The sequence below is a fragment of the Acanthaster planci genome, linkage group LG03 (assembly GCF_054643075.1).
Source record: "Acanthaster planci isolate LZ-2023a linkage group LG03, COTS_SCS, whole genome shotgun sequence".
NCBI lineage: Eukaryota > Metazoa > Echinodermata > Asteroidea > Valvatida > Acanthasteridae > Acanthaster > Acanthaster planci.
The window spans coordinates 20,541,901-20,556,055 of NC_141779.1; the positions used below are offsets into that span (position 1 = coordinate 20,541,901).

The 14,155-nt window shown below is 42.0% G+C and overlaps 1 protein-coding gene across 1 annotated transcript; it reads right to left on the minus strand.

Annotated features, from left to right (window-relative positions):
* Positions 1-1,218: 1,218 nt before the first annotated feature.
* On the minus strand, positions 1,219-8,465 carry LOC110991027 (uncharacterized). The gene is made up of 5 exons (XM_087134935.1): positions 8,073-8,465; positions 6,670-7,041; positions 5,484-5,795; positions 4,487-4,555; positions 1,219-3,742 (listed from the first exon to the last, which is right to left on the minus strand). Exons 1-5 carry the CDS (start codon positions 8,152-8,154, stop codon positions 3,552-3,554), a joined length of 1,026 nt encoding a protein of 341 aa, XP_086991061.1. The 5' UTR covers positions 8,155-8,465; the 3' UTR covers positions 1,219-3,551.
* Between the last annotated feature and the right edge of the window lie 5,690 nt (positions 8,466-14,155).

Below are 14,155 nucleotides of genomic sequence, written 5' to 3' on the forward strand. Positions count from 1 at the left end.
TAGTCCCGTTCATTGAAGGCCAGCCACAATACTTAACCTCATGTTTGACCTTCAGAGAATTCATGATAAGCAAATTCGAGAAATTTGATTTATCAGTAAAATGGTGAATGGTGAATGAACCTTCGTATATTTCGGTTAACACACTTAGTCTAAAGTGTAGACTTCCTGTTTAGACTTTAAATAGGAAGAAACATACAGGAAAGCAATCTCTACTGATGGCTCACCGTGACCTGTAATTATGTAGGCTTACAGATCGGAGACCACACAATGAGCAATGACTAACCTTGAACATTCTGGGTTACTTCAACAATGAAACTCCACAAGGTCATGACTATGCAGAGAGCTGTATACAGAAAGTGGAGCGCCGGCTTCAGATTTTGGAAACAAAACGGCCGTTCACTATATAGTAGAGTGTGTAGCCGTGATTGTATATCAACTATCTGAATGCCGGCAGTGGTGCTGCACCTACCAGTTATGTTTCCAACAATGGTGACATTCATGTCACAACTCTCTCCGCACACGGGTCTGGGGCTACACACGCTGAAACGTCTCCAGATTCAATTAAACTTAACAGTTAGTCATCAGAGTATCCTGTTTAAAAATTCGGATGGAAACATAATGGGGCAAGTTCGATTAAGGACCATGGTTCCCCTAGTAGTCCGACTAACTCTGATCGAACGCACGCCAGTTGGCGGTGGTTGGGCTAGTCTAGTCAACTATTTGCGACCAGCCTATCGAGGTTGGTCGCATCGTTGGTTGCCATAAACTAGTTTTAATAGCACAGAGTACCAGTTTATGAGAAAAATGTCAGAAAACAGTATGTCACTAGCTAGTGAACTACCATTTTCACATTTATTTTGGCTATTTTGCCCTTCCTGTGGCCCCCTTTTCTCCCCTTCGGCCTAATGACCTGAAAACGGTTGACTAGGGTGGCTCGCACTTCAACTTCCTTGCATGCGCATGGTACGTCACGAACTGACCACTAGTTAACTAGTGGTGCTTGATCGAACTTGGCTATGTTTGAGCACATTTGTGGCTCACAAAAACAGCACGACGGTCCCCTTCCTGAGAACTTCAATCTGCTTGTATGTCAGTTTTGGTTTCTGGTCAATCATGGCTTGGATACAACAAAGAAAAGTGTCATATTTTGTTGTGCCAATTTGCTAGCTATAAACAGGGTGTAATTTGTGCTTTAAATTGAGTAAAACAAACATACTATTTAGTTTTTCTTTTGTATTTATTTTTTGCCTCTGGCATGCTTCATATTTGGTATGCAAAGGGTAAAACAATACCCAGTATACTGCAGTACTGACACAAGTTCCAGCTCATGTACAGGCAAAACACAACCTAAACACAATTAGCTAAGATGTGGATTGAAGAATCATTTACCCCACACCTGTGTCATAATTATGACACCCTACACATCAACAACTTTTATTTTTACACGAAATGCGCGATGTAAACGGGTTCACGTGTCAATTTTTTACGAAACAATGTACACTGCATGCGCCGCAGAAAAGTGCCATGTTTATTATTTAGAGACACATTTCAATACATGAACATCACGTTTTTTGTTCTTCAGCGACTATGCAAAGATACCGTATGCACATAAAATCCTTACCTCCTATAGCTATAAACTGTAGGCACAGCAATGTATTACTTCTTACTTTGTTGTTTTTCGTATCGAGAGTTATAAAGTCTAATCATGGAGATTTGTAATCTGTATGAACAGAACTAATATCACTTCTGCCCAAACCCAATGGTATATGTATAATGTACTAGCATTAGGGCATTTTCAGCCGAAGTTCTAAGGCCTAAGCCACGTGCCACAACACTTCTCTTATTCTACTGACTTTTCAAACTCATCGACGAACCCTGTTTCATTTTATCCCTAACTTGTCATGGTCTCTTGATTGTTGAGAAATATTATCTCCAGCACTTTAGACTGAAAGAAGAAAGCTGACTAAGACCGAAAGGATCAAAATGTAAAGAGCTCGTTGCAATGAATAAAATCACACAAAAGGAATGGTAATATTTGATTGGTTAAAGCCAATTTCTGAAATATTACAAAAGTATTAGGAAAATGCGGTCAAGATGATAATTTTATACAGAAATACTTTGTAAATTTCGACTGATTGTTTCAAGTGTAATTTAGTGTTGTACACGAATTGTGTGACTACGATCAAACGTTTACACTGACCATTTTGCAAAAGTTGTTATAGGTTAGAATTACCGACATGATGGGCACTAGTCACCAAGTGCTTCGATTCATGACGGACAGTTATAACATTAACACTGACCAAATAACCAGTCTTTCCTTCCTTCATTTCTGAAAGGGGGGGGGGTTACACGGGGGTGAGGGCACAAGCGTCGAGTTGGGGGGGTGCCTCCGTGCTCCCTCCATGCCCTACTGCATAACTAGTCTGAGAGTCTATATATTTCAACAGATACTCTATATTAGTATTTTTGATCACCTCTAAAAGTGGACCAGTCTGTATAGTTTTAAAAGGCATGATGTACGTACGTCATTAGCTTCTGAACTATAAGGCTATTTTGGAGGACTTCGAGTTTTGTTGCTAGGTACGTAGCCCGGTTTCACTGTAGAAACTGTCTTCTTGCTATGAGTCGTCATGTTGCTGAGACGTTGCTGACATTTTGTCACAGTTTGGACAGTGTTGGTGAATAATTTCTCACACGGCACTATTATTATACAGTACAGGAACATTATACAGATGCTGTTGGTAAGTCTCTGCGGACATGTGATATTATCTTACAGAGTAATTTGGGGTTAGTTTCTTGCTTTGTTTCACTGTTGGATTTCATATAACACTCGCGTGCAACTCGCGTGTGTGTTTTAAAGTGACTCAATTTTGTTTGTATGCCGTGCAGAGAGGAAAAGTGACAGGATCCGCCTCCTTATGTCCTGACCGCTCAGGGAAAAATTAGGACGATTGAAATAGAATTAGAAATCTGTATTTTGGAAATATGACGAGAAAGATTTGGTTGGGGAGTTGTACCTTTAATTGGGAGGAGCCTAATCCATGGCTTATTTGTACAGCCTCTCAAGTTTTGATTTGTAGAAAAGAATATTAAATTGATTCATGTGAGACCCTCAGTACTGGCTTCTGTCTTCATTTTAATGAGAAGTGTTTGGCCAGGTGCAAGTGGACCTACCAGATCACCCATGGCAACACTATCCACGATACAAAGTCGGACTCCAGAAAACATGTACCCTAATACGACCGGTAATTCCAATGTCCTTAGTAACTTTCATTAATAAATTTTCATTTTATTTTTGCATTCTTAATCTTCTTGCGGTGCTAAAGATGGTAATAGTTTTGACGAGTTCTCAATGTTGGAAGGGCTTAATAACTTTTGATTTCCTCTGTCGTGATTGTAAAATTTCTTTACTCATTATACGGTTAGATAATGGCCAAAAGTGTAGATACATGTACTAAGAATTAATCGCCATGCACGCGTTAGTAAAACACTGCTCATGCAGACACACAGTGAAAAAAACGAAGAAGAAAAGACATCTGCCCTAGTACGTCTCAGATGTCGTCTAATGCCCCACTCTCCATAGCATCCCTAATCTTCTTGGGGTTGACACGACCCCAGTTCTTGAAGAATCTGATTTGGAGTGGAAGAAGTTCCTTCCTCAGCTCAAGGACTTCCTTCTCCAGCGCCCATTTCTCCATCTCGCTGGGTGTCTCTTCAATCGTTCCCTGGGTGGTGGGATGTCCTGCAAAGTTTGTCAATTAAGGGGTAAAGATGACGTCAAAGATCAAGCGGGACGATGTTTAATGAAGCCCATTAGTGAAGTTTAATTTTGATTCGACAGGCATCAAGTGGAAAACTCCTGCTTATGATTTTTGTTTGTCACTTAAATATAAAAGGGAAAACATGGTCCTTAGTTTTCATCTTGGAGATGGCAAGTATCCTGACGACGGACAGATCATACGGTACCCTCCAGCTCTTGTCAGATCCACGTTTACTCATAAAGGAGAAACTTTAGCATGGTGATACCACAGACCTATTAAGTTTAATCCCTAAAAAGCTCTGCGTTAAAAACTTGCTGTCTGACTGTATAAACGTTAAGACGTTAATGTCACTGCCGCACAGTTAGAATGCGCAGAAGGAACTAGTCGGAAACACACTGACCAAATATGTTTACACATCTAGTGCCAATAGTCCATCCAGATTTTTATCAAACCAACATATGTAATTACATCACTGGTATTACGAACGGTGAACGACAGAAATAGCGTATCTGAGTTATATTTCCGGGGATGGTGCAACGTGGAGCCACATTTTCTGTAGGGCATACCCCCCATGCATGGTTCTTTTAAATGATTCGGTTCTCGGCTGTGGCACCGCCTTTGCATCTCCGTCAACACTTGAGGTGCAAACCTTGCGAGTCCGTAGTGTCAGCGAGGATTCATTTTACAAAGTTCTAAGTACTTGTGTGGAGAATATGATAACTTACCTTCAGGACGCTGTGCCTGGAAGAGCTCGATGGGCGGGGCTTCGGTCGATGAGAACGAAAGGCAACAGTCTATATTGCAGTAATGTACAGGAAATGTGGTTAAAATTTGTAAACTACACAATGTGAAAAACATGATGCCATTGGTTATATATGTTTAAGAACTGAATTATATGGCTTCTATATATCACGCACCCACGCGGTCTTGGTGAAAATCATCAGTAAAAGACTTGACAGCTTGTATCAAACTTCTTGCGTGATGGGAGGGGAAGCTTCTTTTTTTCGGAAATTTTTCAGGGAATTTTTTCAAAAACTGAATTTTGCCATCTACTGTACCCTAAATTGAAGACAAAACTTTAGTTGAAGTTATGTAGACACAGATTTCAATACGGTCATCTGTCATCGCAATGGTCGCATGCATTTCGGACAGAAAAGGACACTTAGTCTTGGCGTGCACTCCCCTTACTGTTTGTCCTGGGATATTGACCTATCAGTAATAAAACCTTTTTGTTTCAGTTATAAACATTCTGGATATACACTGGCAAGATTATATATAACGGGTTTGCCCTTACACAACGTATATTTATAAGCACTGTATGCTCAGTGCTTGTCCGAGAGCTTGCAAAAAAACCTCACAAGCTTACTCGGGTGGGACTCGAACCCACGACCTCCTGCTTACTAGTGCAAATGTCTTAACCCCTCGACCACCGACCTTGCCGGGGTCGGCTGGCCGGTCCAAGTCAAATGAAGCAGCGGGTACCGCGAACTATTATCAAGATGTATTTTTTTTTTGCGTTGGGGAGACGTTAATTATATATAACGAGTTTGCCCTTACCCAACGTATATTTATAAGCACTGTATGCTCAGCATACACTGACAACTGGCAAGATGTTGTAAATGTCTGTTGACCTGCACTGGGAAGGAGTTTAAAAGTTGATACCTGTAATCAAACTATCACAATACGCGTGTCTTTTCAAAGCATTTTCGAGCCAACTCTTACCAGATAAGTTTAACGACTGCGTAGCAACCTCCAAACGACTTGAGCTCGTAATGCACTTGAATTCTGCCTTGACGTTGCACCAGTGGTTGGCACGGTCGCTCCACTCGCAATGGCGGATCACGAGCGAATCATCGTCTCGCTGGAAGGCAGGCAGCGAAGGATCGTCCACTGGGGATCCGAACGAGTTGCGAGGAACCCTGTTACCGTTGACGATCCAACTCACTTCACCTAAGAACCCGCATTTCTCTTCCACCTGGATGAGGTGGTCAGTGTCGGGATGCGTCTCTTCAGCTTTCAAGATCAAATCTGGTTCTGTTGGGAGGGGGGAGATGTGCAGGCTATACCCTCTCAGAATTGCAAGAAAACTCGGCGCTGCTCACCGCATGGGCACTTCAAAATAATAGCTCCGTCATCACAAAAAAAACGCGAGGCTCAGAAAAAGCTGTATTGGGAGATTCCATTCAGCTTTGTGTTTTGCCATCTGCTCTCAAATCCATGCTTGGAATCTTTTATTTTTTGTTCTTTTTAAAAGTGAAACTGTCAGTCCGTGTGACGCAACTAATGAACGACACAAACTTTGTCCTGGAGCAGTATGCAGCAAGTATACCCAGCAAGAAATGAGACCGAGGGGTACCCCCCAAACATGTCCAATCCCTAGACACATTCCAGACTATTGTTACCCACTTACCTTACTGCATTTGGCAGCGAGGTATGAGACGGAGAGAACCCCCCCCCTGCTTTGTGTTGGTCATTGTCTCGCAGGAATCTGGGGAATTCCTTTCAGACATCTTGGGGGGGGGATGTGTTAAGTAACAATAGTCTGGAATGTGTATAGGGATTGGACATGTTGGGGGGGGTACCCCTCCGTCTCATTTCTTGCTGGGTATACCTGGTGTAGTATCACTAAACAAGAAGCCCAATTGATATGGGAATCGCATGCATTATACCGCACGCTGAAACTTCGTGTCCCGCTAGTAAACAGTTATCGTTTCCAGTTATAGATAGTCGTTTTCTTTTGTTTAGAGTCTCGTTATAAAATGAACATCCCATGGAAATTATTTCTAAAAGAAAATGCGATTCACATTTAAGAAAAATGCATCTGCTGTGAAGATAAATAAACCGTTTGTGGTGCTAAAAATCCTATTTTCTGAAGTAACATTAAATTTAGCAAAGTTTGTGAATTTACCTGAGCAAACGGTGACATTAGCCTCCCGGGGCTGTCTACCCACTCCCAAACCCCTGGCAACCGTTGTCTCGGTAGGCGGACCGTCTCGCAGCATCACGCACCCGTACGTACCGGTGGCCTCCACAGTATCAGCCGTTATGACGAAGGTGGTTCTAGGGAAGCACCTTGCCCTGCTGCAGATGCAATCGTAGTATCTCCGGGAACGGAAGGCTTGCACGGGCGTAAAATCACCAGTTCCATCGTCCATTACCTTGTACAGCCAGCCTTGGTAAACCCCGCAGTCTGATTCCGTCATACCCGTACAATGCATCTGAAACTGACCCCCCAATGGCACAGTTGTGCTCATAGGGACAAGTGACAGGCCAGTTATGGCTGCAGACAGGGAGAAAACAACGCGACCATTGGTATTAAACCCTACGAAGAGGATATAAAGAAAATTGAAGGGTTGAGCTTTATAGGTATAAAGAATTTGACATATAGCTATGTGAGGGTTAGTCACCAGTTTCTAATTTGTTGCCCCCCGCAAAGCACATATTACTCACGAATATTATTCACGAAAGCCATGGCTGGCAAGCTTTGACATGCATAATTAGGTCCAGTGAGAAATGGCATTTAAGAAACAGCCTTTAGTTATTAAGTTGAAATGGTGCAATATGAAATCGACAAATTATTTTATTCATCCGACCACGGAAAGCTTGCGGGCTTAAAGGTCAGTTTACACTTTGCGCAAAAGCAAAATAAACTTTATTTTGTTACATAAGATCAAATATATGTATTCGCGCTGCAAATTCGCAAAAGTTTAACACATTTCAACTCAAGCGAAATTTCGCTGCAGATTTTCGTTAAGTCAAATTCGCTTCGCTTTCGTAGGTCTATTCGTCAGAAGTATGAACCGGTCTTAATACGCAAGAGCTCGTAAGGTGAACGCAATCTGACACCAAAAAATTGTAACGCCGGACTATGAGCAAAACAAAAAAAAGTACATGTATACGACTCTTTCAGTAAGTCATTATGCTGTCGCAAAAAAAAAAAACTATGGAAAAAGTCAGTGAACATGAAATGTAAGTGAGTAAAAATTTTCGTTGAAATGAACGTAAACTGCATGTATCTTCCCCGCACGCCTCTAAAAAATGATTCATATTGCAACTACTCGGGACGTGTTTGTGTTAACAAACATGAGGTGATCGCTTGTGCTTTGATGACGTCACAGAACTTGTTGCATATCATATCATATCTCCTACATGTATATTAAACGATGAAGTCATGGAAGCAGCTCCGTGTAAACATACGCCACTGCGAAGCAAAAAGTCAATCACCATGTACATGTACTATTTATCAGCTGTAGCCCGCCAGGTTCAAAATACATACGTTCTCTGTTGGTAAACACATAAACCCGTACCAACCTGACGATTCGATCGACTGCACCACGCAGCCCAGCAACGCACAACTCAGCAGCAGCAGCATGCGCAGAGAGAACGTCTCCATATCAGGCTGAGTATCGCAGTTTCGTGTTGCTACAGTGAGCTGGGCCTTGGAAGGTTGGTTACCTCGACTTGCAAGTGCGAAGCAACAAACTTTAATACTTAGACGCCTCCTCTCAGGTTCTCTTTATTTCTAATTCTCTCGCCACCGTATGTCTGGGAATTAGACTTCATAACTAGTCGTTGAAAAGTCCTGTTTTAACCGTCCGTGAACTTTAGTCGAAATCTATTCGCGCGGCTCCAGTGAAAGATAAATGGAATTCGACTGCATTTCAATAGTCGATCACCAGCAAGCTTGGAACGAGGCAAAGTCCTCGTGCAAAGGTAGAAACACGTGTATCCCGGTGGATCACAGCGATGCTGCGAGTTGGCAACAAGTTTACTGTGACCTCTGATCTTCTGACCTGCCCCACCCTCCATGTCGATAGAAACAGGGACAGTCTCTTCCGCAGAAGGACCGCCACAGAGCGTTCGGTGATGATGTCACTGATGTTAACAAGGCTCAGAATTGAAAGTGGCTACTCTCCCTTTCCAATTCTCGCCAGGAAATAAATTAATCTGTTTTAGTATCGTCAGTTGATTTTCAAAACAATCCTCGTCTTTGCTGTAATGTGTTGCCTAAAAAGACAATATATTAAAACGTAAGAGGAATTAACAATGAACTGGGCCGATCTGTTTGTGTGTCCGCGTAACTTGCAGTTCAAACACTGCCAAGGGAAACTTCATGACGTCTTGTTTGACCACATTGCCATTTATTACAACTGATAACTTATTTTTATGAGACTTAGGGATTTGGGGGAAGGTTTCCCTGCTCTTTAGATTAACAGGGGAAATTGGTAAGATAAATAAGTGGGGGAAATAGACACATTAGACCATTATGGCTTTCCTTCAAAATAATATTATTAGAGTCATTTGCGGTCTCTTCATTTGTTAAATAACTTAATGATAAAAAATCCGGGTTTTTTTCACTTTTGATTAGTGTCAGCCACCCCTTTGCGTTACCGCGAAAAAAAGAACAGTTGCGCCCCCTTCCACCTGCCAAGCACTGACATGATGGCACACCCAACTCGTTGGCTGCAAACCAACTGGAACGTAACGGTTCTTGAGATGGGTTATATGTAAGTAACCCGGCCCATGCGGGATGGAATAAAGATTCCTGACTTGATTTGACTTGATAGTATTCAGCGTTGGCTAATCAGCTTGATGTTAATTAGGCGCAACATGGTGCATCTACGTGTGTGTTTGAAGATCGTTTCCAATATAAAAAGATCTCACTGAAAGGACATTAAATAGGCCTATTTTGTTTTGCTGAATTTGGGGAAATATTTTTGCCTGTTTGTAGTCCTGGCAATCACTGTCTATCATTAGCTATACATGCATGCTGCATGCACTGGCTCTGTTGTTTTGGATTCTGGTGAGATCGACAGTTGGAGAAAGAGGACTACTTTAAACAAATCTCCATGGATAATGGAGTAACATGAGGAACCATTTCGGGAAAAAAGTTTGAACAAGTGTTTGGGATTACAATCAAAAACCCCTTATCCGTTTGCTTTTCCTGACTATTCGATTTTATTCATTCTTTTAATGTTCCGAGGGGGAAGATGCAAAGGGAACAACACCGAGACTAAACTTTTAGTAATATCTAGACGCAATTCAGCTGTCAGGCCATTTTGAACCAGGCTGCACTGATGGTGGTATCATCAAGGTTCCCCTTCATTGTTATTTCCGTGAGACGTTCCGACATGTTCCTGCCAGTGAACCTGACTGTCCGGCCCCTGTCGTGTTTGTTTGGGGACATCTAGGTAAATCAATCTGTCGTAGATTACAGGGCACTGTGTCAGGGACCCGAGCGATAATTTCCAGGTGTACACCCATGCAGCAGCAGCCTTTCTAGTTCTACATACTCTGCTGGTTGACATGTGGGGTAAAACTTAGCCTCATTAACTTTATGGCAGAACCGTTTGTAAGTTGAAATAAAAAAAGGTTCAAGTATTTTCATTTTTGATTGGGACGATGTGTTGTACATGATGGACGATTATTCACTTCATTTTATAGCAAACAAAAACCGATTGGAAAGGGGACAGAAAAAACTGGCATGTGAAACAAACATCCACTGGTACTAATCGATCCTGAAATGTCAATAACAAATGTATTTCTGTGAGGAACTATCGGAGATTGCGCCCAAAATGCTCATCAGTAGGAGTCTCCGTGATTCTGAACAGTCATTAATATACGACCCTATGTATTATTTCTTTTGAATTCGCCACCTCTCACACCGGCACCTTTGAATGCCCTATTTAGAGAAAAAAGTCTGGTATCTCCGACAAGGCGGTGCCGGGTAGTTTCTTTTTAGTTTTCATGCGAAACAAAACAGTTATCTTTGGTGCTGGCTACCCCTTATGAATTTGGGACATCAGTATCACGGAACAAATTCAGTCGGCCTGGAGTCAACCAAATGCGCGCAGATTGCACACATGACGATTCTGCAAAAACGCCAGTGTCAAGGTAAACTCCCATGGTTGACTTCAAGATACCATGTACTGTGAATTACATGCCAAGTTTAGAAAGTGTTCTGTGACGGTCAAGATATGCATTTTGGTCGTAACACACAGAAATTGCCTGCGTTATCATGCGGCCAATTTCGATTGGTGACCACTGGTCAACCCCTGGTCGAATTCGCCTGGTTGAACAAGGACAGTATATTTCAAAAAAGTACCTGTTTGAAACAGGTGCTTTTTTGATATATACAAACTACCAGGAACCAGAACAATGACACAGAATTGCATCGGAAATGTCTGGTATATTCTGTTTATATCCCGTCTGGTCCTTTTTGTTCATTCTTCGGACTCAACCACGATGCCACGCTTTTCTATGTTTGATCTTCTGGGAAGTCCGTGATAAGCAGTTGAGCAATTTGATGTAAAACATTAATTTTATTTACAACGAAAAAGGCAAATTTACAACAGTAAATTGTAAATGATGGAAAGACCCTTTTAATCAATACCATTCTCTTACAATCAACACAGAAAAAACAATGGGCGTCGCAACAGAATGACAATAAGAGGGAAAGGAAAAAAAAGAATGAAAAACGGATAAAAAGGATGAAAATCACAAATTGCCTCTACAAATGCACTGAAATTGACCCCCTTCCATTGTTAACGGTTGATCATTTCTTTGCCGATGCATGGGTACCCTGCCCCCATCCTGAAAAGGTGCCCCTTCCCCCGAAAAGGCTTGTATTGTTACTCAAATAGGAAGGAAACATGCGTTTTCATTACGTTTTCAAGCGCACAGCAACCGCACAATGAATAGCCCCAAGTATTGTGGGTTTATTTTAACAATCAAACTTGTACAAGACAAGGCCACACCTGCTAAAGTGCCCCCGAATTCACTTTTAAAAAAAAAAACAGTTAGTCATAGGTAACCTGTCTGAAATTAGGGGGGCATAATGGCTTTTAGCATGTTTGTATGCTTCCAAAAACAACACCATGGTCCCTTCCTCCGGCATTCGGGAACTTACTTGGACATACATTTTCAGATATATAGGGCTATGTTCATTCAGACCACATCCTACATTATTAGAACCTAGCGTCGATCTTATCAGCCTTAAGTTCCTTTATACAGATTTACTGTGAATCCAACCAAAGCAGGTCGTACGTGCCCGTGCTTTGCTTCCCCTCTTTGCACTGTACAAGTCAACAGACCTTTTTCACCGGGAAGTCATTTTCAATGGTTTTCTCTGAATTTATATTATTCACTGTAATCTGTTAAATGGAGTGGTGCACAGTGGATTCCATGCAATTGCAAGCCTCACTTTTCTCTAAATATTTAGAAAGCATTAATTAAAAAAATCTAAATTGTTTCGCAGCGTAAACTGGTATTATTTTGTAATGAACTTTTTTCTCATTTTTTACCCTTAGGTTCCAAAATAAAAAGTCAAACCCACTTTCATTTTAATGGGCCCTAAGCGGGACCAAAGGGGGGCGCGGTTTTCCTATCAACGAAGGCTCCCTTCCTAGCAATGAATTCCACTTCGCAGGTTCACGAACAACTATGACACGCACGCGTTGGAACTAGGGCACCTGGAGGGGCACGTACGCCCCCCCCCATTTCCGGTGCCCCCCAGGTGCCCCCACTGAAAAAAAGATGAATGGATACTGAACAAGGCTAGCAAAAACTTGCCCCCAAAAACCACACCACCAAAAGCCGGTGCCCCCCCCAAGATGGCGGTGATGGTTTGTGAGCCCCCCCCCGTAAAATCCTAGCCACGCCACTGGATGCAGATTGCACACATGACGATTCTGCGAAAACGCCAGTGTCAAGGTAAACTCCCATGGTTGACTTCAAGATACCATGTACTGTGAATTACATGCCAAGTTTAGAAAGTGTTCTGTGACGGTCAAGATATGCATTGTGGTCGTAACACACAGAAATTGCCTGCGTCATCATGCGGCCAATTTCGATCGGTGACCACTGGTCAACCCCTGGTCGAATTCGCCTGGTTGAACAAGGACAACATATTTCAAAAAAGTACCTGTTTGAAACAGGTGCTTTTTTGATATATACAAACTACCAGGAACCAGAACAATGACACAGAATTGCATCGGAAATGGTCCGGTCCTTTTTGTTCTTTCTTCGGACTCAACCACGATTGTATACATTCAATATAGGCATTCCGGCTTAACATATTTTATCTGACAAGTTTCAGTCTTCGGGTCTAGAGCCCAGAGCCCAGTCTTGAGGGCTTTTATGGTTCAAGTATACATTCCGCAGGTATTCCTCTAGTTATAAGTAGTCCTGTTCCTTGACGATCGGCCACGATATTTAATCTTTTGCACTGCCGGAATCGGGAGTCTCAGCCAGAAGATTCAATGCCACGCTTTTCTATGTTTGATATTCTGGGAAGTCCGTGATAAGCAGTTGAGCAATTTGATGTAAAACATTAATTTTATCTACAACGAAAAAGGCAAATTTACAACAGTAAATTGTAAATGATGGAAAGACCCTTTTAGTCAATACCATTCTCTTACAAGCAACACAGAAAAAACAATGGGCGTCGCAAAAGAATGAAAATAAAAACAGGGAAAGAAAAATGCAAAAGAATGAAAAACGGGTAAAAAGGATGAAAATCACAAATTTCCTCTACAGATGCACTGAAATTGATCCCCTTCCATTGTTAACCGTTGATCATTTTTTGCCAATGCATGGGTACCCTGCCCCTATCCTGAAAAGGTTAGTTAGTCATAAGTAACCTGTCTGAAATTCGGGGGGGGGGAGCATAATGGTTTTTACCATGTTTGTATGCTTCCAAAAAGAACACCATGGTCCCTTCCTCCGGCATTCGGGAACTTACTTTGACATACATTTTCAGACATGTAGGGCTATGTTCATTCAGACCACATCCTACATTATTAGAACCTAGCGTCGATCTTATCAGCCTTAGGTTCCTTTATATAGATTTACTGTGAATCCAACCAAAGCAGGTCGTACGTGCCCGTGCTTTGCTTCCCCTCTTTGCACTGTACAAGTCAACAGACCTGTTTCACCGGGGAGCCATTTTCAATGGTTTTCTCTGAATTTATATTATACACTGTAATCTGTTAAATGGAGTGGTGCACAGTGGATTCCATGCAATTGCAAGCCTCACTTTTCTCTAAATATTTAGAAAGCATTAAAAAAAATTTCTAAATTGTTTCGCAGCTTGAACTGGTGTTAATTTGTAATGAACTTTTCTCTCATTTTTTACCCTTAGGTTCCAAAATAAAAAGTCAAACCCACTTTCATTTTAATGGGCCCTAAGCGGGACCAAAGGGGGGCGCGATTTTCCTATCAACGAAGGCTCCCTTCCTAGCAATGAATTCCACTTCGCAGGTTCACGAACAACTATGACACGCACGCGTTGGAACTAGGGCACCTGGAGGGGCACGTACGCCCCCCCCCCCCATTTCCGGTGCCCCCCAGGTGCCACCACTGAAAAAAAGATGAATGGATACTGAACAAGGCTA